The 24,213-nt window shown below is 51.7% G+C and overlaps 1 protein-coding gene across 1 annotated transcript; it reads right to left on the reverse strand.

Annotated features, from left to right (window-relative positions):
* Positions 1–3,401: 3,401 nt before the first annotated feature.
* Positions 3,402–22,682, reverse strand: LOC115520037 (NADH-cytochrome b5 reductase-like). Its single transcript, XM_032594306.1, has 6 exons — positions 22,377–22,682; positions 21,315–21,463; positions 18,591–18,678; positions 15,035–15,139; positions 11,340–11,543; positions 3,402–7,881 (listed from the first exon to the last, which is right to left on the reverse strand). Exons 1-6 carry the CDS (start codon positions 22,584–22,586, stop codon positions 7,678–7,680), a joined length of 960 nt encoding a protein of 319 aa, XP_032450197.1. The 5' UTR covers positions 22,587–22,682; the 3' UTR covers positions 3,402–7,677.
* Positions 22,683–24,213: the final 1,531 nt, after the last annotated feature.

Genomic DNA, 24,213 nt, shown 5'->3' on the forward strand with positions numbered 1-24,213 from the left:
CACTGGCCATCCTGGTTCGGGAAGCAGCACTCCCTCATTAGGTCCGCCATCAAGAAGGGAGGCCAGCCAAAGCTTCAGAAATTCCAAATGCAGAAGTTGCCACACACAGCCTCCAGGGGGCCTCATCACTGCTCAGAGCCTTACCCAGGAGCTCAAGGTGTGAGGGAAGAGGCAGAGTGGAGGAGGGGTGGGGCAGCCTGAGGAGGGTGGGCCAGGGCCTTGGGCCTTCTGTGGGAGAAGGAGACTTCGGAGAGCAAGTCCAACCCCCTCTTCCAACCTATTTTCTGGCTGTGGAAACTGAGGCCCAGCGAAGGCAGAAAGATAAGACAGAGCCCACCTTCACAAGTGCCCACCGTGTACAGGCAGAATGCCAGGCTCTTTCACATTTATTATAGTCGCTTCTCTGACCCTGGGAGATTGCAGAGCCCTCCAAAGTCAGGGTCTTCATGAACGCAGCAGAAATACCAGCAGGTGTTCAGAAATGTTTGCTGAATACATGCACGGAGGAGGATTTATTTAGTCCCCAGAATAATCTGGTGAGGTAGGAATTATTATGCCATTGCGGAAACATGCTCAGAAAGGAGGGAACTGACAACAGCATCACATGCCGCTGGAAAATGATCTCTGGACACCAGGGACACATGTGGGGTGGGCACCAGATGGCAGCGGGTTGAGGAGTGAAGGGAGGTGAGAAAGGAAGCCGTGCAAGTTGCAGGCAGTCCTTCAAGGAGAGGATGAAAATATGGGAGAGAGAGTGAGTGCAGGGAGATAGAGAGACTGAGAGAGGGCACTCTGCTCTGGAGTAACAGGGAGTCAGGCAAGCTATTGCTCTCCTTTGTTGAGTTAACATGGGGAAAACCTGGATAGGCTTCAGGGCTCATTGGATGCGGCCAGTAGAGACGTGCTGGAGACTCCCTGGGGCTCTCTATCTGCAGGTTTGGGGGGCAGTTTTCTGAAGGTGGTCATTGAGCCGGGCATGGAGGTTCACTTCTTGGCAGAGAGCTCTGCTGCCCTTACAGGGGGCAGAGAAGAAGAATCACTGCTCACTGAGACCCCAGGGTGGGCCAGGCACAGCGCCGAGTACTTTTCTTACACAGCCTCAACGCCAACCAGCGGTCATGCGACTCCCACCAGCTCATTTATTCATTCAACAGATGCCGCATCAACATTCACTGCACATAGTGCTAGACGGGGTGGTTGGGGAGGGAGCAGGCAAGCTATGGGCTCCTGCCCTCATGCGAGAACACCACACTCTCCACCAGGTGCTTTACCTCTTGAGCATCTGTCTGGTTCTTTGCCTACAAAACAGGGAAGCTACTTCTCTCTAACGACTGTGAGAATTAAGTGAGATGCCTTTGGGGACACTGTTCATGTGCCACCTGTAGCACCCTCCCAGCTGGAGGAACCTGCAGAAAGTCCCTACAAGCACCGGGCTCCTGTGTCTCTCTGCCTGAAGGCTCCTCAGGCTGCCAGACACTGAGCCCAGCCCTGGGAGGCGGAGCAAGCCTCACCCCTCCCTTTCCCGTTGGACAACGGGTGTCGCCCTGCTGTGACAGTTCTGAGGTGCACTCTACAGTCTTAGGGGTGGACCCTAGCGGACGAGCTCCCAGCTGCCTCCCAGGGTCACCTGCCCATCAACACACTCTTTACTGGCTTTCCTCCCCCACTCCCCCGAATCACCTCCACAGTAAACTTGCACTCAAATCCTTGCTCAGAGCCTGCTCTGGGGCATGGCCAGCCTGGAACAGATGACTAAAACCTGGCATCCGGTAGATGTTCAGCAAATGCTGTTTGCCTCCACGCTCCTTTTCACTTTTACAGAATCAGACGTCTTCGAGAACACGGTCGTGGCTCCAGCCCAACCACCTCTGGCCCATCAGCATCATCCAGGAGCAGGTGTGGGCCAGTGGCCTGGGGGCACAAGGACAGGGAGGAGGGTAGGGGTCATGGCCCCTGGAGCATTCACTGTAGGCTGAGCCACTTAGAAGCCTGGTGAATCTGCACCTTCCAGTTATAAAGTTATTTTCTGTGTTCCTGATTCTACGTTCTAGTTTTCATTCCACTGTTCCAAAGTATATGCTCCAACGTGGGGTTCTATGTTCAACATAATCGGCTTCAAGCCAGCCCAAATTCCATGTTCTTGTTGCAAGCACCCAACGCCTCACTCCCCTCTTCCTCCCAGGTGCCTCTGTGGTCGGCCAGGCCAGGGGCGAAGTTTCCCCGAGTCCGGGTAGAGTTCCTGATGCAGGCTCACTTGCCCCGGCAGCTGGCTGGGATGGCCTACCGCCCAGCCCCGTGTGCCCGGCTGGCCGCCGAGCTGAGTGCTGAGACCCAGGACCTGGTTAAGGCTGCTGCCCCGCCCCGTCACAAGCTAGCATGCTCCGTCAAGCATCCGGAGCAAGGGGCAGGATGACTGTGGGATCCACATGGAGACAGCTTTGCCACGTAACACTATGTGAATCCCACGCTCTTCTGTGTGGCACTGGCCTACGCCATCTGTTTACAGTGTGGCATGAGGGGTCCCGAACCCGTGTGGGGCCCTGTGCTGGATCCTGGCATGGAAAACTCTGCCCTTAGCTCACCAGTCAGTGAGTGACCTGTGCAAACAGTACCCACCCAGGCGAGGCAGCAGTCCCCACAACCCACCGTCCATGAAAACAAGAAAATGAATAGGACGGGTCTACACTACCCCTCCTCAGGCCACCCAGACCACACACGCTGTTGCGTTCCTGTGCCTCTGGCTGGAGTTATATCAGCCACGTGCAGCTCCCAGCTGGCTGTACAGATCAGAAGCTCTGAGGGGCAGCTATCTATGTCTTTGATTAATAAAAAATGGGAGATAAATTAATAATGACTTAATACATGCAATTTGGGATCAAAATCTTCCAAAGCATGGGGAAAATAATAAAAAGGGGAGTTCCTGATAGCGAAAGTTTCAGAACGAGTGCTGTTCTCAGAGGCCAGCCATGAGGCAGGCACGGCCGGGGCCACCAGGGAGACACGGGAAAGAAGGAAGGGACCGGGTTCTCGCACGGCTCTGTGCTCGGTGCTGTGCTCGGGCACCACCCACGCTTCCTTCATCTTTACACAACCCTGGAAACAGCACAACTGCCCCCCATGTTGTAGATGAGTAAACTGAGGCTCCGAGAGGCCAAGTTATTTGCTCTGCCAAGTTATATTGAAACAAGATCTGCCTCATTTAAAAAGGAAAACAAAACAAAACCCAAAAACCAAAAACAAGAAAGAGGAAGGAAAAAAGGAAGGAGAAGCAGAAGGACAGCAAGGACTGCCAATGCTGCTCTTCCTATCTAAGTGGTGGCCCCGGACCAGGGCACACAGCAGGTGCTCGTAACAGTTTCAAATGAAAGACAGGCCTGGAGGCATAAAAGGGCACAGCCAATCCTGAGGGGGGTGGGAATGAATGTCTTTAAGCCTCTAGTTTCTGAAGCACACTGACCAGGCATATTTAGTCTTCCTTTTTAAAGCTTTAATTATGGAACCATTTCAAACACAGAAAAAGCAGACATCAGTGACCCTATCACCCAGATTCACCGGATGTTCATATTTTGCCATACTCAGTTCAAATGGTTTTATATTGAAGTGATGCAGACATCAAAAGAAAAGCCCTCACCCCACGCTATCCCCAGAGGTCACCACCATCCTTAAAGTTGGTTACCCCCTTCCTGAACATTTGGCATTGTTTTGCGTTTTTTAACTTTCAGAGTGTGGTATCTCACTGTACCCTTCCTTCTACAACTTGACTTCCACTCCGTTATTATGGGTTTTTATTTTTTGAGTCTATGCTGACACATGTAGGTCTAGTTCATTCATTTTAGCTGCTATATGTTATTTTACTGTGTGACTATAGAAGTTTATTTTTCTAGTCTCTTATTGATGGACACACGGGTAGTTTTGATTCTTTGCTGTTTCATACAGTGCAGCAATGAAACCCTTTACACACATCTCCTGGTGTACTCATGTGTCACATATAACCTTTATAACAACTGCAGCGTGTTGGAATTTATGCACCCCTACGTGACCTTGTAGAATTGCTTGATGTCGTGGAAGCTTGGTTTTCCTCATCAGTAGGTTGGGGTAATAAAATAGTATGCATTTTGGTGACCATTAGGTGCTTTGGCAGAGATGAGATGCATTTTGCAACCCGTGAGGTACCCACGAATATCCGTGGTTTGCTATGCAGATATTTGGCACTCAGGATGTACTGCACGCCCTCCCATGCTGGGACACCATGCACAGGCCCATGGTGTGCTCACGTGCAGACTGGACGGTCTGAGAGGTACAGCAGGAGCAGGACACATAGAACCTGCTCGTTAACGGAGCCCGGAGTGGTGGGAGCAGGCACAGCTTCAGAGAGGGAGGGGTACCGAGCTAAGTCCTCAAGGGACCAGGAGGCAAAGGCAAGCGGAAGTGGGAAGGGTGGAAGGATGGCCCAGACACAGAGAGCAGCAAACGTGAAGGGACGCGCTGGCACGAGAGCAAGTGTATCCATGCACAACCTACGAGGTGGGGGCGAGGGGTGAGGACAGGACAGAGTCTGGAGAGGCAGGCAGAGCTGAGATGCCGCATCCTAGGTCAACAGGGAGCAGCTGAAGGATTTGAAGCAAGGGAGTGACAGGCTCAGATCTGCATGTTAAAAAAAAAAAAAAGCGGTCTGAATAAGCTCTGGAGATCTGCCATTCAACACCGTACCTTCAGTCAACAATAGTGTACCGTGCACCAAAATTTGTTAGGGGGGTAGCTCTCATGTTAAGTGTTCTTACCACAACTGAAAGATCAGGTCTGGCTATAGCATGGAGGGCATGAGGGGAGGGCCTGGGAGACCAGTGAGGGGGCCCTGGGAAGCCGTGCAGGTGAGACACGGTGCCGGTGAACGCAGGCAGTGGTCCTTCTGAGGCCATCACCCCAACTGTGTGCCCCCCCTCCACTGACGACATGCAGCAGGGGGCTTCATCAGGAGGGACAGATAGGACGGGCCAGCTGACAGAGCCTCACCTCCAATTCAAACAGCGTGTCCTCATACACCCCAACCAGTCCCCTTCTTGGGGTCACTTATCATCTTGCAAGGCACGAGCTCTCGAGTCTCTGGATGACAGAAGCCCTTTTGGCATCTCGGTACCAAAGGCATGGCCAAGGGTCCTCACCATTGTCCCATGATGGGGGCCAGTATCCAGACGGCATGGATGCCACGTGGGGTGACGGGAAGGGGAGGACAAGAGGGGCCGCTGGTTAACACTGCATGGCCATGTCTAACATTTAAACATGTAATATATAAAATGGGACAAAGACACAAAAGAACTGCCCCAGGCCACCATCTCTTAAGGGGGGGACTCCCTACCAACCTTAACTCTGAATGACAGTACTGCCTTGGAAGCCTCTACCCTCCGGGCAGTGGCATTGTCCCCGGTTGCCCAAGAGCTAGGCTAAAAGCCCTTGCCATCCGCTCTCCTAGCATCAGTCCTTCCCTTTCTAGCACACTCCTCCCTTTTAGATTTACAAGTTTAGTTTTCGTACTCCTTGTTGGGCTCTAAGCTCTGGGACAGAGCGACCAGAACCGCATCTGCCTTGTTCACTGTAGTTTCCCTAGTGGGAGCACACAGTCTGACTCAAAACAGGCCCTCCAGGACTATCTGTGAGTAGCGTCAATAGGATGCACTGGGGGAGGGGAAGCGGATGGAAGACGCTCAGATTTCAGAGGCCTGGAGACAGGAGAAGTGTCTTGCCCAGGTCACAGGAGAGGCGGTAAGAGGTCAAGGCTCCCACTCGGGACCTCTGAGGCTCAGTGCAGGCCTTCCCACTCACTACACCGAGCCGAAAAGAGGCTGCGCGACAGACCGGCATGCCCCAAAGACAGTCCATGGAATGCTGGTCTCAAAAGATTCTAGTGGATCAAACTGTTCTGTAGTTAAATAAGCGTGGCAAACTGAGTTAAACAAAATGAAAAAAAAATTTTCTTTGTCATTGGACTTTTCAGAGCCTTTGATATGCTAATGTGCATGGGAGTCTTGGCGAAGGTCACAGGCAGTGTTGCCGCATCTAAGTGACCGAGGAATTGTGCCTGGGAAATGTAGTTTGAGACCTTTGGCACCATCCCCCATCTGCTCACCATGGTTGTTTAGTGAACATGGCACAGCACGGAGATTTGCTGCAACTTTCTGGGCAACGCAGGAAAATCTGATCTCACAAATGGAAATGACTGCAAACCCCAATATATAAATGGGACGAAAACAGAACTGCTCGGGTTGAAGGTTGAAGGGGGCCTGGAGATCCCACCTGGCTGTCCCTTCTCTGCTGCCATGCCAAGAACCCTAGGGTCCTTCAGAGCCCAGTTTGAAAATCACTGGTTACACAGCTCTCAGTACAGGTGACATCGGGAGACCTGGCTTCTAGTGCCAACTCTGCCATGAACTGTTTTACCCTGGGCAAATCTCTTAGCCTCACTGGGCCTTGGTTTCCCCGTTTACACAATGAGTCTATCAGACGGGATGCTTTCTGGAGTCCTGAACTTTAATCTCTGGTGTGAGGAGGACTGTGATTCCGTGACTATAAAGTTCTAATTCTATGATTCCACGCTTCTCGGATTCTGAGATTTCATGGCTTAATATTCCGATTCTGGAAGTGCCCCCAGCCAGCCAGGGCTGCTTCAGCACAGTGGAGCCCAGGCTGTGGAAACCAGAATTCATGACCTTCAGGGTGCTGCCCGGGAGTACCGGGTACCTGGGGAGGGCTTGCCCCATGCAGGATGGAAGGGTGGGGTGGGGAGGGGGGCGGGGTGGGGAGGGCATCGGGGGTGGAGCGGAATCAGCAGCTGCTCAGTGGGCAGAGCAGAGAGAAGGACCCAGGTCTCCTGACTCCTGCTCTATCTTTAGATCTCCATAGCAACCGTCACCAGGACTCCGGAGGAGCTGAAGGCGGGCTGAGCTGGCTGCCTGCGGGGAGGGGTGTTTGTTTCCGTATCTCTTTTGCTCAGGAAAGGACTCTTGCTCTTGAGACAGGGGAAGGGAGACAGAGAGTGAAGCCGTTTGCAGCAGGAAAGGCCTGGGCCCGATACGAAATAAAAGTAATCCAGGGCCCACCTTGCTCGGAGAATGTGATCAGGTCACAGAAGCTGAGACCGCTGTGTCAGGCTTGAGGCACTGGAGGTACATAAGGCAGGTTCCTCCTCCAAAGAGCTCTTAGCTACCCCTACGCTCATTCCCTAGGCATTTGCAAGCAACATATCCGAGCCAGCCCTGAGGAGACACATCTTCCAGGGAAAGCAGACTTTTGAACAGACTTTTATAGGGCAGGGGCAGATGGGGGTCCCCAAGCCCCCTAATCTAAGGAACCTGGGAAGCTCCTCCTGCACCTTCTCCTGCCAACTCCCATCCATCCCACGGCTTAGCATGGACCTGACTTTCTCCAGGGAGCCCTTGACTCCCAGGCTGGTGGCTCTCCTCCTAAGAGCTCCTGCGGCCCCATCCTCCTTCTACACAGCAATATGTCTGCCCGAGGGAGTTGGCCACCCCGTGGGGTAGATGGGAGGCGGAGGTGTGCAGAGGCAAAGACCTTCACCTAGGTCACCTGGCCAGTTAGCAGCAGGGCCAGGCCTGCTCTTCATGTTTTCTGACTCAAGTCCGTGCTTCCTCCAGTGTCCCAGTGGCAGGACCCTGGCGAGGGCTAGAAGAGGAAGCAGGAGTCCTCGGCCAGGCCTGCGCACAGCAGGTACCTGGCCATGTCCTTGGTAAACTCTGCTGAGCCACAGACCAATGCAAACGGCTTTCTCCGACAGGAGCCAACCAGCTCTTCAATCAGGTCCTGGGCCAGGCGGCCAAAGCGGGTCTTCTCCCGGTAACTCCAGGGAAGCTGCTCCGGAGAGTTCTCCTGAGACAATGAGAAATAGTGCAGGCGACTACTGGGAGGTCTTCAGAGTTCATGCAGCCAGTATGGTCTACCAAACCAGGAAACTGAGGCAGAGGCCCTACCACAGGCCAGGCACTTCCTGGCACTGGCACTCTGATCACCCTCATAACAAGTGTGGGGGGGGGGACGGTTATCCTCTCCCCACAGGTGAGACACAGGGAGGAGGCACACCCAGGGCACATGAGGCAGGCCCCACCAATTCTCACTGCTTCCCAGGGGCCACTGCACCTGTCACTCCAGGGGGACGTCTTCTCCCCAAGATTGTGGGTCTTTTTAAGGTTGTCCGCCACCATCACCCAGGGAGTACAACACGTGTTCACCTGTCTCATGAGGTTTCAGTGGTCTTACTGAGCGAGCGAACACCTAACTGGGCGGTCACTCTGCACCTGGCACTGTGGTAGGCCCTGGGATGTGGCAGCTGCTCTAAACAGACAAGCTTCCCGGCCTCACTCTGGCTGTGTGAATGAGGGATCCGAGGCAGGAGGGCCTTAACCCAGAGGGGGCTACTTCTCACACAGAAAGGCCAGAAGGAGTATTCCGGGGCGTAGCGTGCCCGAGTGACCCAGGCTGCTCTTTCTGCCCCTCTAGCTCCACCTGTGGCTTACATCCTCAGGATCACGAAAGAAAAGCTCCACCCTCAGCTTATGTGGGTATGTTCTTTTCTAAATGAACATTTTGTCGAGATACACCATACCTACAGAAAAGTGCACAAATCAGTAAGTGTACGTAGTCTGAAGAACTCTAACGGAGGGAAGAAACCATGTAACCAGAAGTGAAACACCCAAAAACAGAACAGGACCATCACCTCTGCAGACCCTATTAAGGTGAGCTTCTAGTTTCTGGGGAAAGCAAGAGACAGCATGGAGAGAGGGGGTTGGAGTCCAAGCTCTGCCACCATGTTCTAGCCGAGTGACTATGACCTCTGTGAGCTACCGTGATGAGCACAGGCCTCTGCTCTCAGAGGTACTCACAGGGCCCTGGAGCCCGGCGCCACAGAGCTCACCTGACCCCATGGGCCTTTCCTAGGACAGCACTGCGGTGCTCATGGGGTGATCCTCATGGGCTCACGGGGCCACAGGGCCCACTGGCCTCACACCTCCCTGCCACTGCCCAATCCCCCCCAGCTAGTTAGGTTTGGCACAGCATCCTTCCTCCAACCGCACACCCAAAGATGTGGTGGGTCTGGTTGTTGCTCAGGTGGGCTGCGGGGCCTGTAATCAATGATGGTGAGCAGGGTAGGTACCATCAAGGAAGAGAGCCCAGGCTATGACAGCAGAAACGCCCACGCCAGTCTTGGGACTCTAGAAAGGCTTCCGGGATGGAGTCACACCGCAGCAGGGAGATGTGAGTGGGGAGCAGGCGTTAGGCGAGGAAGAAGGGAAAAGTGCTCCTGGAAGGGGGAACAGCGCCAGCAAAGGCAGACCTGGCAGCCAGAAAAGCACGGTGCACTCACAGCCACATGCAGACCAGTGACGCCAGGACACACAGGGCAGGTGAGCCAGGAAACGAGGCCATGGAGGCTGGTGCAACCACGTGGGCTTGGCTGTCATCCGGGGAGCAGTGGGGAGCCACAGAAGGGCTGAAAGCATGGTGGTGGTGTGGTCTGTGCCGCCCTCCTGGCTGCACGATGAAGGACACACTGGCAGGGCATGGCTGGAGAGGGAGACCGTTGAGGAAGCTGTGGCTGCAGCCTGGGCAGGACAGGGAGCAGCCTAGGTCAAGGAGGCATGGAAGGGTAGGCGGCACCTCCCACTCCACTGCCCCTCACCAGTCCCTGCCATTGACAGCCAGCCCCCTCGCCTGCCCAGCCCCAGGCCAGTGGTATCATCAAAGCCCTGGCCCAGGGCTGAAGACCCTTTATTGCTGGTCAACTTTAACTCTGCCCTCAAGCCCAGGCTCAATGCCAGCTCCTCTGTGAAGCCCTCCCTGCTTGCTGCCAGCTCACACTTAATTCTCCATCAATTCACTGTGTTACTTTGATCAAGGTTCTTAATCTCTGTGCCTTAGTTTCCACATCTATAAAATGGGTACAATAGCAGTGCAAGCCTCCCAAGATTATGCTGGGATTAAATGACGTAACACACATAGAGAGCTTAGCACAGTGTCAGGCACAGAGAAAACACTCAGTGAAGCTATCCCTGTGGCTGTCTCCCCATATACAGGTTAGCGCCTGGAGGGCAGAGGGCAGGCTGTCTTCATTTCTAAATTCCGTGGTTGGGGGAACAGAAGGCTGGGCAACAGCCAGTGACTCTGCCAGGTGCCTGCCTTCCTGCCACTCCTGCCCGCTTCCTTGACCTGGCACTTGAGCAGGGTTGCACACCAGCCTTTGCTTCATTCTCCTGCCTCCAGCACCTCCTGCAGCTGCTAACATTCACCAAGTACCACACTCTTGATGTTCATGCCACTGAGCATTCTGTCCCATGGACAGGCCCACAGAGCCTGGCCACTGAGGATCCCAGGACTCCTGGAATTGGGAAGGGAAACCCAATTTCCTGACACCATCCCCGCCACTCAATCATGATGCTGAAGATTGGCTCAGTCTTTAGGAACGCTCCAAAACTGCCTCAAGTAGGAAACTGATGGGAAGGGTGCTCCAAACTACTGGGCAGTAAGGCTGACCCTGAGCAACACAGAACAGAGGGGAGGCCCCAGCAGGGAACCCCAACCCTGGGGTGAGAAAGAGAAATAAAGCTATAGACCCAGGGGAAGGCAGATGACCAAAGGCAGATGACCAGAACAGCTCAGGGCCTGGCTTGGAATAAGGAACAAGATGGCCCCCTCCCACAATGGGCCAGAGGGGAGGGCCAGGGCAGGGTGGCCATGGAGGGGAGAAGGAATCAGAGAAGAGGTCAGGAGGCGGAGTTGCTTCCAGTTCAAGTATCTGAAGCTTGGAGAGTTTGGAAGCAGCTTTCCCGCCATGCAGGGCAAAGTGGTGTGGTAGGGGCCCTAATAAATGCGGTGAACCCAGATCCAACTTACACCACCAACTGTTGATGGAGTGCGTGCCCGGCACTCTGCTAGGCACGGAGGAGAGCACGGTGATCCAGACACATGAGCCTTACCCAAAGGAGCTTATCACCGCCTAGGGGACATCTGTGGTCTGGCCCACTGACTCCATAATCAGGCCCTCAGCACATAAACCTGGTGATGCCAGGGGGCAGATAGTAGGCAGCAAAGCATGGCGGGGAGGACTGGAGCTCAGCCCTGACTTCGCCCATCCAGCAGCATGGATGCACTAGCACCTTCACATCTCTGAGCGTCAGTTTCCTCATCTACTCAACAAACATAACCTTCCTTGCCAGGCAGGTGGGGATTCCCACTGGTGGCAGGGGGCAGGGAGGCCCCAGGGGATCCTCAGGACAGCTGCAAGGGGAAACCACAGTGTCCATCAGGGAAGGAAGTCACCACGCTGGGCTCACCTGGCTGAGTACAAAGAAGGTACGGACATTCCAGAAACGAGCTTGCTCCTGGAGGAAGGTTTTCAGGTAGATGCCCTCAAACGTTTTGAAGCAGCCGACCAGGGTGACAAAGGTCTCATCCTCTGCATTGTCTGTTATGCTTTGCAGGACAGGCACCATGGGGGCCAGGCCAGTGCCCGAAGCCAGCATGAGGAGCTCACCGTACTGGGGGACAGAATGGGTATATGACAGACGTCAGCCCACCCACCTGTTCTAGGGACTTTTCTTGGGCTTGCTTCAACTGCACAGCCCTGCCCTTCCTGGGGGTCCCACCCATCTGAGCTCCCCTCTCAACATCCTCCAAGAAGCCATCCTTGCTTGCAAGGTCTGTGGAAGAGAAATCATGCAATCGGGAGGCTCTAAGTGGTTGTGTTGCTTTCCTAAGCCAACTCCACAGGACTTTGTTTGCACATTTCTCTTGACAGGTAGCCCACTACCTCCCAAAGCAGTCTGTTCTATTATAGGGTGACTCCCCTTGCTGGTGAGGTCTTTCCGCCTCACCCTGAACAGAAACCTGCTCCCACCAAAGCCTTGTCTACCACCCCTATCCCAGCTCTGCTCTCTGGGCTGCCTTCTCTGCCCCAGGGCAGCCCTGTAGAGATCTGAGGGCTCTGGCATGGATGCCTCCTCTTCTCTAGACTGAGATACTTACTATACATAAGCACCCAGCATAGTGCTGGCACAGAAGTCCCGCGCAACATGTGAGTTTCTTCTCCAAGAGGCCCCAGTCTCATTGACCCAATCACTGACTCCATCTCCTGGCTCTAGATCTCTGAAGTAAGGGTGATCTTCTTTAAGATCAGGGCTTTAAAGGTTAGTGCCTGACCTATACAGCAAGGTGGTTTGTCTCCTTCATTCTAGAGATCAGGCCTCTGAGAATGCAGTCCAGGTTTTCACTAGCTTTATCGACAGCCAGTGCATTATCACACTTCCTCGAGTATCAGTCATGCAGACCTGGGTATAAATCCCCAGCCATATGATCTGGACAAATGCTTTCAGTTCTCTGGGCCCTGGTTTCTTCACTGGTGAGATGAATGAATGAATGAATGAATGAATAAGTAAATAAAATAACAGCACCTCCCCACAGTAGCACGTGTCTCAGGATGGTTGTGAGGATTAGACAAGATGCCATCAGGTGCCTAGTGTGGACCCTGGCACTCAACACAGTTCCATCCTGTCCCTCACTGAGTCCTGCTGCCGGCTGCCCCACCCTGTTCAGCCCCCAGGTCCTGGGCCTGCTGTGTTCCCCCTCTTTCTCCCATCACTGCTCAGGGTCTCTTCTGGAAAGCCTTCCCCAAGCCAGTAGCGTATGAGGGAACCTTTCTTTGCATCCCCACAGCTCTCTGTGCACCCTCCTCATGACACTGGTCACACCGTATTGTCACCATTTGTGTGTGTGTCTGCCCCCCCATCACACTGTGAGCTTCTGAAGACAGGGCCTTGCCTGACCCACCTGTGGCCCTGGGTGGAGACCTGCAAACGTCTGCAAGGAACACACAGGCAGATGCTCACGTACCAGTGTCACGGCTGCTGTGGTCGCCGTCTACCATGAAGACCCCTGCAGAGCAGCACAGCAGGGCCAGGAGGAGGGCCAGAACAGCCCCACGTCCCCCAGGGGAGCAGAACCAAGCCTTAGCCGGTTTCAGTGGCGAAATGTTTGTGTGAGATGACAACTCGTCTTCCTCACTGCCTGGCTCTACAACCTCCCTGGACAGGAAGTGCAGGGGCTTTGCAGGGGTGCCTGAGAGGCTCCACCCAGAAATGGTGGGCAAGACAATGTTCATTGCAGGGCACCTGGGTGGCTCAGTTGGTTAAGCGTCCGGTTGTTGATTTCTGCTCAGGTCATGATCTCACAATTTGTGGGTTTGAGCACCGCATCAGGCTCTGTGCTGACAGTGCGCAGCCTGCCTGGGATTCTCTCTTTCTCCCTCTCTCTCTTCCCCTCCCCGATTTGCATGCACACATGCTTTCTCTCTCTCTAGAGAATCCCAAGCAGACTCCGCACTGTCAGCATGGAGCCCGACACGGGGCTCGAAGCCATGAACCATGAGATCATGACCTGAGCTGAAGTCAGATGCTTAACCAACTGAGCCACCCAGGAGCTCCTAAAGAAACTTAAACAAAAAAAGACAATGTTCATCAGGGGTCCCCTCGAGGTCAGGAGAAAACAGGAACAATCCTGGTCTCTGCTCTCAAGACCTTGGGGGACACAGAGACACCCTCAGCTAAAATGCAAGGCTGAGCATGGTTTGTACTAGAAGTGCACTACACAACAGCATTACCACATATACGCCACGCATCCATAAAGTAGGGGTAGCAGTACCTAAGAGCTGTTGTGAGGATAAAGTAAAATTTTAGCACGGCAAGGGCTAAAATCAGAGCCTGACACACACGCAGTGCCACACAGGTGTTTCACAGTATCATTATACACCAATACGTGTGTGCGTGTGCACTTGTATATACACCTGTGTGTGGAAAAGGAATTAGAAGGTCATCTGCCAAGATAGTAAGGCTGGTGTGTCTGGGTAGATGGCCTACAGGGGTTCTTTACTTTCTTCTTTTTGCTTTGCTAAATGGTTGGTTGGTTGGTTTTTGGTAATGTACAAGGACCATATTTCTAATAAACAATAAAAAGCTATTTTTATATTAAACAAAAATAATGGAGAGAAAGAAAGGATTCATTCTTTTCACTTGTTTTTGTTTTGCTTTGTTTCCTGATCATAAAGGTAATAGATGCTCACTGTGGATAACTTGGAAGGTATAATGAAGAAAACAAAAATCACCCATAATTCTACCACCCAGAGCCACTAACATTTCATTGCATTTTCTTTTTTATATTTTTTCTGTGCATTTAAACTTAGTTGCCCAACCTGTTGTACATTTGGTTTTATACACAGTGTTTGTCACCAGATCTTACAGCGTAAGCACAGACCATCATTTATAAACATAATTTAAAAATCCAGGATAATAGTTTATCAAGTCCCTATAACCCAGTGTACCTAACAGTTGCCCCGTTGTTGGATATTCCGTTTCCTCCAGTTTCATGCTATAATAAAGCTTCCGTGTACATGTGCACAACAGACAACGTTTGGATTCTTTCCATAGGACAGGCTTCCAGAAGTGGAATTGCTGGGTCTAAGGATTTGAAGATTCTTAAGATGTGGTACACACTGCCCAGCTGCTTTCCAGATATGCACCAACTGATGAGAAATTATTAATTCGTCCTGGGCACATCAGGGAAGGATATAAATATGCCAGGAAGATGAGGGGAAGAGCCTTCAGGCTGGGAAGCAGTGGGCTCCCAAGTGGAAAGCCATGGGGTGTAAAAGGAGTAGTCTCCATAGTTTTGTAGCTGGAATGTGAGAGTGGAAAGATACCTGAAGATCTGACGGTCAGGAGTCCTGAGTACCAAGTATGTGAGTGTGGATTTTCCAATTAATGGGCAGCCATGGACAGTTCTAGAGCATATGCAGGCAATTTTGTTTCTTAGTGCCTATTCCATCTCCTCCCATGTCCAACCCCAAAGATACTCTTGGAGTTGAATTTGGGCTCAGGAAGAATGGCACAGTGCAATTCTGCAGCCTGAAACAGGAAAACCGTGGTCCTGGGGCTAAGCTAGGAGGGGTCTCCTGAAGACTCAGTGTGCTGGCACCAACCTGGTTTGGTTTATAGAAGAAGTCTCCAAATGGACCTCGCCAGAAAGCAGTGTCTCCTGCGCTCCAGGACTCGACGTACCGGGACATCAGCCCAGTCTGGTAGCACTGGGAGCAAACACATGGAGACCTACTGAGACAGGCACATATGCCCAATATAAACCACATCAGTCACTAATGTGCGGCCCTTCCAGCAGGCCAAGTGCCATATGTGTGTTATCTCATTTAATCCTCCTAGTCACCCCAGGGTTGGTAGTCATTCCGTATTTTCAGATGAGGCCCAGAAGCTTATCCAGAAGGGAAACGGTGAGGCTGGGATAAGAACCACAGGACCGACAGCCTTACCTTCAGAGGTCTCAAACCCACACGACTACAGGGACCGTATACGTAGCATCACTGAGTAAAGAACTAGGTATGAGATGATTAATGGCGACTGACACTCACTCTCAGTATCAGGGAGATAACACAGGGAGGTGGGGACTGTAGTAAACTGGTGAGTGAATGAATGCTCCTTCTAAAGGAGGAAGATACTTTGCAGACTCCAGGATACAGTTTGTCACATCTTCTGATTTTCCAAGAGGGGCAGGGGATACAAATTTTTATGTAAAATCACCTTGTTTTGAAATGTCAGAAATCAATTCTAATTTTTTAAACACTGTGCAGGCCCAAACCAAAGATAATTATGTGCCAGTTTGTAGGCCGCTCATTTGCAACCTCTTCATTGCCTGTTACTGTGTCCTGGCTGGACGAGAAAAGTGAAGGTTGTAGAGGGGACTCCTTCACGGGGGTGGGCAGCCCACATTTCCTGGGGGCATGCCCACTCTGGGTCTGGCACCATGCTGGGGCTGCAGGGAAGGCAGCTAGACTGTAAGTTCCATGAAGGCAGCCAGAGTCTGAACCATGGGAAAGACTTAATAAATATCTCAATGAATGAATTAATCAATCCAGATCCAGGCCCACCCCTTAAGGAGCTAACAAACTAGGAGGGACCGAAGTCTCACACATACACAAGATAGAGACTACCTAAAACCCCATGAAAAGGACAGAGTGCTGAGAGAGCCCTGAGGAGGTGCAGTCACTTCCAATGGAGTAGTATCAGGAATGGCTTCCTGGAGGAGGAGGCATTTGAGCTGAAGCTTGCAGGCTAGGCAAGACTGCATTCCCTGGGGAAAGAAGCAGGAAGGCAGAGAGGATTCTGGGCATCAGGTGTGGTGTGGTCAAGGGAAGGACAGTCCAAGACACAAGTGTGAGGAGGAGGGGGAAGCTCTGGTAGACAGGACTGAAAGGGTGTCTCGAGTGAGATTATAACCAAGCTGGAAGGAGATGGAACCTTGGTCATCAGACACGCTTTGAAGAGCCCACAACTACCCGTGGGAGCATCCCTGACTTCCTCGGGCACCATACGCATAAAGCAAGCAAAGTCTTCAGCTCTCCTGCAAGAGGCCTGGGAGGGAGGCTACAGTTCTCCACCTAACTTGCTGGAGACCTGTCTCCAGCACACCTGTTTTCTGGCCCCGGTCTTGGCGGAGGCACAGCCCCAGCTGGGGCTTCCACAGCCCTACCGCAGACAGCACTCAAGGAGAAAGGAAGGATTCTTCTGTGTCTCCAGCATCCACCCAAAGCCTGCTCGATACATACCTGTTAAACAGAACTGACACCGAACTTCTGTTCTTCCACTTGGGATCCTATTACCCAAGGGGCCTTGGGACAGTGACATCATCACTCTGAGCATCCGTTTCTTTATCCGTAAAGTGGGATAATAAGATCTGCTCTGCAGGATGGTTATGAGGTTGAAAGGAGATGAGGAATATAAAGAGCTAGAAGCAGTGCCTGGTGCCCAGAAGGTGCCTGAGAAATGAGAGTTCCTCCTTCCCATCCACATGGGAGGTAAACCTAAAAAACCCGCCTGCCTTCCCAATTTGCAAAGACATTTTCAGCTCTTCCCAGCCAGCGGCTTAGGGATAATTAAGCATCTCTCTAAAGAGAGGCTTTCCGGTAAACGAAGGAGAAAATCAGCCTTACAGCTGGGACAGATCCAGCTGCCCTGAAGAACGGTCTCCAGGCTTATCCTTTCAACAGAAACACACCCAGACAAGCAGCTTGGGGAAGCAGGCCATTTGGAGAGGATTTGTGGAATCTCCCAGACAAACAGTTGCGTGGAGAAGGGATCCCATCCAAGCTTATGTGTGAGGGAATAAACACTCGGGCTTTGACTGAAGTCAGGGAAGACAGGAGCCAAGACAGTGCTGGGGTCCTGAAGTCAGGAGGCTTACTCACCAGCCACACTGCTTACTACCTGTGGAGGCTTGGGTCCCCCTGGGGTCTCAGCGTGCTTGTCAATGAAAGGGAAATAATAATTCCCGCCCTACCAGAGAGATAAAGGATGTGAAAGCAATTCGTAAATATCAGTGTTCCCTGGGACTCTGTTTGGGAAATGACGATGTAGATGATCAGGTTGACTTGTATAAAACTACCACTTCTGTTAAGTCAAAAATGTTAGAGTATCAGCAATTTCACACAGTTCAACCTAATTATTTTTTCCACATAATTGGACCCTCAAGCCCTCTTATATACATCTGGCACCCAGGCCTTGGGTCTTGCGGGGAAGGGGGGATTTGTACCCAGCCCATTTCGTTCAGCTCATCTCTGCCAAGTGCCCCACCCACCTTGGCTGCTCCCACGAGCACCCCTCCTCCTGCCAATCAGACTGGGTACAGTTCCCACAAGACCATGCTCTGTTTCACACCTCCCTGCCTTCGGTTAGCTGTCCCCTCAGCCTGGAATGCCACTCCCTACCACCGCCAATATGTATTTGGTCTTCAAGGCCCAACTCAAATGCCCCAGTCCCTGTCTACCTCCCTGAGAGGTGGTCTCAGGTTAGTTCAGTTCACAAGGTGCTCCATGTCCCACCTTCTCCTGCTTGCCTCCTGCAATTCCAGGACAAGTGACTGACAGTTCCCCAAACTGTGCCTCCTTTGCCACTGTATGTGTTGTTCCCAGCACTGAGTTTCCTTTCCACATATCCCTCTCAGTCCTCCCCTCCTTAACTTCAACATACAGCTCAAACTCACAGCTTCTGCTAGGAAGCCCAGCTCCCTTCCCTGCAGCCCCAGCTGCCCTGAATTGGATTGGGGCCTTCTGTCATGCCATCTATCATATCGTAGTGTCCTGGCCCCTTGTCAAAGGTGGTCATAGTATCTGACTCATCTTTGGATCCCAGCTACAAGCACACAGTCAGTACCAAATGACTTGGTTCCCCCTTCCCCTGGGTTCAGTGCTCATTCTCCGTGAGTAGGTGAGAAGGAACAGTGTTCCCTTTCTCAGTCTGAATGTCCTTTTCATAAAATCTGTCTCTGTTGGTGGTCCAGCAGCCCCTCTTCCCCAGAAAAGAAGATAGGAGAAGGCTTCCTTCACTGTCCCTGCCTTTTCCTCAAGCCAGCCTCCTCCCATGTGAACACTGGCTTTTCCCACATGGGTTGGACCTGCCCCATCCCAACCAAGCTGCCAAATGGAGATCCAGTCCATACCATCTTAAGAACATCTGTGTGGGTCAACTCACCTTGATTAAAACTTCAAAGTATCCTTCCGCGTTGGCAGGGCTGATGGGCGTATAGGCTCTCTGAATTTCTAAGTCATCCACTTTCCCTCTGAGAAAGGGAAGTATATGGTCAGGCAGTTAGGCCGTCATTCAACAAACCCTTGTAAGTACCTACTCTGTGTCCGGCTAGTGAAAGCCAGGGTCCAGTCATCCCCAGTGGTCCTCACTGAAGGTGGAGCAGAAAAAAGGAACACTGGGCTCCCCTGCTGCCACATGCTGGCTGTGAGACCCAGCCAGGATCAGGTCCCTGATCCCTTAGTGGTCCCTTCCGTAAGGTGGAGACAACCATTTGTGTCCCTGTTGTGTGGTTCTACCAGGATTACAGACGGGAAAGTCTTCAAATAGTCCACTAATGATGTGAACTGCTTTGAGGACATCACTGTGCTTTTTCCTGACCTCTTCTTTTTTAATTAAATTAAATTAATTTAATGTTTATTTATTTATGAGAGAGAAAGTGAGTGGGGGAGGGGCAAAGAGAGAGAGAGGGAGACAGAGAATGCCAAACAGGCTCCACACTGTCAGCGCAGAGCCTCACATGGCGCTTGAACTCACAACCCAGGAGATCATGACCTGGGCCAAAATCAAGAGTTGGACGCTTAACTGACTGAGCCACCCAGGCACCCCTTCCTGACCTCTTCTTGACCATAGAATGAGAAAGATAAAGGCTAACACTTATGGAATGCTTACTACCATGTACCAGGAGCATCAGAATCAGAAGGATGCTCGAAGGTGCCCTAGTCCAAGGCCCGACCTATGATGTTATGAAAAAGGGTGCTGGGATGATATCATGAGTAATAATAGCAGCCATACTGCATTAAATGCCAACTGTGCACCAGCCATATAGTATGCATTATCTCATTTAACAAACAATAACCCACAGGAGGAAACCAAGGCTAAGGATGTCACTTGCCTGAGGTCACACAGCTAGAATTCATCCTTAGCTCTGCCTGACTCCAGAGCTGGGTTCCTCACATGACACCTCAGAGCTTCCCAGAAGCACCCAAGCACTCCTCTTTTGAGTCCTACTGCATGCAAAACTCTCTTCTCAGAGATATGCATGGATTAAAAAGGCCCCATTGAACTGCATCAAAAGCAGGAAGATAGATAGAAATATTCAATGAGTGCTTAGGGAACAAACAAGGAAATAATAAACAGAACATACGGCGTGGCATGGACACAGAGAGCACTGTGACATCTGCTACCACAGAGGTACACACTGACATGCTACAGATGAAGGGACCACTCTCATCCGGGGAACTCAGGAGGCCTGCTGGAGCTTTTGATACCCTCCTGGGTATGAAAGAGGAACAGGCCACTGATAGGTGAAAGTGGGAATAGGAAGGAAGTAATTCCAGGCAGAAGGAATAGCCTGGGCAAAAGCTCAGAGGTAGGAAATGCAGAGCAAGCCAGGAAGTGGTGAGTGGATCATGAGGCTGGGGCAAGGCACAAGTGTGATGGAGGAGTGGGGAGAACTTGGTGGGGAAAGAAGCTGGCGCTTCAGGGAGCTTCCCTGGAACCCAGCAGGCATCTGAATGGGAGCGACAAGGTCAGCTACACGTGTTAGGAATGTCACTGGAGCGGCAGAGAGAGTGGAGGAGAGGGGCCAAGCTAGGGGCAGGAGTTCTGGGCATCCCTATTTATGGATGGAGGGCTGCACGGGGCTGCGACTTGCCCCAGAACCACTGGGACAGTGAGCTTTAACCACAGGCAGCCAGGGCACAGGCCAGATGCACTGGACACAAACACCAGGGGTCAGCATGAGGCAAGTGGCTGGAGTGTGACCAGCAGTAAGACATGTTCTCCTCGTCTCCTGTCTATACCTTCCGTCTGCTTTGCTGGCTCCTTCCCCTCTTGCCAATACCACGGGTGCTGGAATTGCCAGGGTTTGGTCCTCTGTCCTTCTGTCTTTCCATGTCACACACACTCCCAAATGTCATCCAGGTGCAGGCCGATGATTCCCACACCCACATCCATAGCTCAGATCTCTCTGCTGAGCCTCAGACCCATATAGTCAACTGTCTAGCAAATGCCTCCACCTGGAGGTCCCAAAAGGGCCTTGTCAGGTCAGGTCAGTTGGAGCATGGGGTGGGAATCAAGATGAGGGGAGAGGGCAGAAGTAGGCTGGGAGGAGGAAGGAACTTCAGAGGAGTGGTAGAGTGTAGCTGGGGAGCCAGGCTGTCTGGATTTGAATCCCAGCTGTGTGATCCTGGGCAAGTCCCTTATTCTCAAGGACAAGTGTCCTTTCTATCAACTGGCACTAATGTTAGGTTAATACCACAGGCTCTAGAGCCAGACTGCTCGCCTTCAAAATCCTGGCCCCAACACTTCCTAACTGTGTGACCTTGGGCAAGTTACTGAACCTCTCTGACTTCAGTTTCCTCCTGAGAATGACAATGGTACCTACTGCACAGGGTTTTGTGAAGATTAAATGAGTTCCCTAGGTATAAGCACACAGAATTGCACCTTGGAGAGTAAATACTATGAAGGTGTTCACTGTTGCTGTTGTTGCTACTAGTTAATATGAAAACACAATCCCAGAACCCTTTGAGTCAGGTACCACTATGTTTATTTTAAAAGGGATAAATGGAGGCATGAGAGAGGTTAAGCAAGTTGCTCTAGGACACACAGCTAGGAAATGGCAAAGCAGGGCCTCAAAGCTTTGGCCCTCCCACCATCTGAGTGTACCGTAGGATGAGGTGCTGTCCAGGCCGCAGGCCGAGCCGGCTGTTCCTGGGTAGTGCAAACCGAACATGGTAAGTGTCCTTGGTGAGTCTGTCCACGGCACTGATGCGGAAGGCCAGGAAGGTCTCTGGGTTCAGCTTGGAAGGGCAGCTCTGCAACAGGAAAATATCCAACAGCTAGGACCTGGGACTCAACAGACACACAAGCATCCACAAGCACCCTCCTCACTCTCCGCAAGGACAGGCTATTTCTGCCGGTAAGTTTTCTGTACAATAGAGAGCAGTCCCACCTCACTGTCCTTTCATGCTCTGATCTAAGAAGGCCCGAACATTTCACACTGAGCTCACCCCGCTCTGAAGCCTTCCATGGCTCCTTCAGCCCCAGGATATAAAGCGCAGCCTCCTCAGCTGGGCACTCCAGGGCCCTGTGGATGAACGTCAAGCCTCATTTTCTCTCCCCTGCATCAAATGCCAAACCTTTCTCTATTCTCCCAAGAATACCCTGCTGCTTTCTATCTGGGAGTCTTCATTTGCTCAAGCTGTGCCCTTTATCCAGAACACTCATCTCCAATGTATGAAATACCTACTCATCCTTCAAACCTGCTAAAATTCAGGTTTGCAGAATTTAGAAACTGATGGGATCTTAAGATGATTCAATCCAATATCGTTATTATCCATGTGGGGAAACTGAGGCCCGAATGGTAGTGGCTTGCTTGTCCAAGGTCACACCCTGAGCAGGAATTCAAATTCACGTCTTACGTTTCAGTCCCCTGCCTTTAACACTCCATCTACCTGTACCTTCTCTCAGAAGCTTTCTATGAATGTCATGACTCACAGATCTCTCGCCTGTAAAATGCCCAAGCCCCATTCACTCCTGGGACTACCCCATGCCCCAGCTCAGGGTCAGGCTTTGAACTTGGATCTGTCTGCTTCCAGTGAGCACACTCTTTTCTCTCTGCTGTGCAGAGTCAGGGAAAGCATCTCCACACAGGTCCACCGTGCAGGGCAGAGGCCAGGCAGACGCTGCCACTCTGGCCCTCTTATCTGAGGAGCAGCCCTCCCTCACCTGTGACTCCTCTCCACTCAGCAGGCTCCTGTCTTTGCTGGCTCGCGCTTCCTCCCACCTCGCCAGCTCTCGGTGATAGAGATCAAACACACAAGGTGAGCAGCCACTGCCACAGCACTGGGAGGGCAAGGGCTCTATGGGCCGAAGCTGCAGCCAGGCTTCCTCCTCCTCCTCCTCCTCCTCCTCCTCCTCCCCCCTCTCGTCCATCATCCGTGGGGCTTGGGTGGCCTGGGAGGGACAACTGGGTGCTCTTCCCAGAGCAGGTTTGACTCTGTGAGGCCAAAGGCCCAGGCCCTGCTCCTCCGTCAGCCTGAGAGAGGGAAAACATATGGGTTATACTCTGGTCATCTCTATTCCTCCTATTCTCCCTGAGGCCTGCAAGTGCCAAACTCTGTGTGAGCATCGGGACAGGGATGAATCAACCCTGAGATCTGCTGCCTGGCAGGGGAGGCAGACGGGACACAACAATCAGAACTGGCAACCAAGTTTTCCTGACTCTTCCTGTGCTTTCAGTGCTGGATTAAGCACTTTACACAGAAAACCTCACTGAATTTAAAAAATATTTTAAGTGATAGGGTGTCTGGGTGGCTCAGTCGGTTAAGCTTCCGACTTCAGCTCAGGTCATGATTTCATGGTTTGTGGGTTGAAGCCCCGCATCAGGCTCTGTGGTGACAGCTCTGAGCCTGGAGCCTGCTTTGAATTCTGTGTCTCCCTCTCTCTCTTTGCCCCTCCCCACTCGCACTCTGTCTCCCTCTCTCTCTCTCTCTCTCTCTCTCTCTCAAAAATAAACATTAAATAAGTAAATGATATTCAAATGCTAAAACACAGTACTTATGTATAATTTAGTAATTATAGAAATTACTAAAAAGGAAATTAAAATGTTTAGAAAAGAACACCTATGTAACTACAACATGTTCAAGTACAAAGAGCCTTGCTAGCAACCCAGAAGCCAATCATGTGTCCCTTCCTGGTGACCTCCCATCCCCCACAAGGTAACCATCATCCTGACTTTTGGCATAATCATTCCCTTGCTTTTCTTTAGTTTTGCCACTTTTGGGTGCAAACTTAACCACTGCAGTTCAGCTTTGCCCGGTTTTTACCTTTACGTAAACGGAATTATGCCAACATATCCTTTTCTGTCTTCACTCAGTTTCTGTCTTCACTCAGGCAAGTCACCCACCAAATTGCTGCGTTTCATTTCATCTTTATAATGAGGCTAGTACTAGAGATGTCATTTTATAGGCGGAAAAACTGGAGGGGAGGTGGGGGGCGGGGTTTGTTTAATAACTTACCAAGGTCACATAGCTCCTAAAAGACAGGGATGTCCCGTTTCTTGGTTACCAGTCACCTCCCACAATTCCTAACCTTTAAAACCTTTTCTACTTTTCCTGCTTCCCATGTCCATTTACACAGGGGCTTCCCATGGTCCCAGAGGATGTGCTTCCAGCCTCTCCCTACACCACCCATCCTCACACCTGCCACTAGCTCTTATCACACCAGTCTCCCACTTAAGCGAGCTTTAACGGCTCCCCATTGCCTACTGGCTCGAATCCAATCTTCTTGCCTGGTGCTCCATGCTTCTTCTGATCAGAACTTGTCCACATTCTCTTACTGCTTGGTTTTAGAAGGGCAGTCCCTCTGTGTGCAAAACACCTTTCTCCTAATTTCTCTGAAATTTTGGTTTCAGAAAATTTGGTTCTACTGTTCGTGAGCTCTATGATTTCAGGAGGGTTGAGCAGGCGGCAACCCCCTTGAGGGCAAGGATGGTGTCTTATTCTTCCTGTATTCTGCCACCAAGCACAAGCCTGGCATATGCAAGGCTCCAGTGAATGGTGAG

This window comes from Lynx canadensis, chromosome C1 (assembly GCF_007474595.2).
Source record: "Lynx canadensis isolate LIC74 chromosome C1, mLynCan4.pri.v2, whole genome shotgun sequence".
In the NCBI taxonomy this organism is placed as follows: Eukaryota; Metazoa; Chordata; class Mammalia; order Carnivora; family Felidae; genus Lynx; species Lynx canadensis.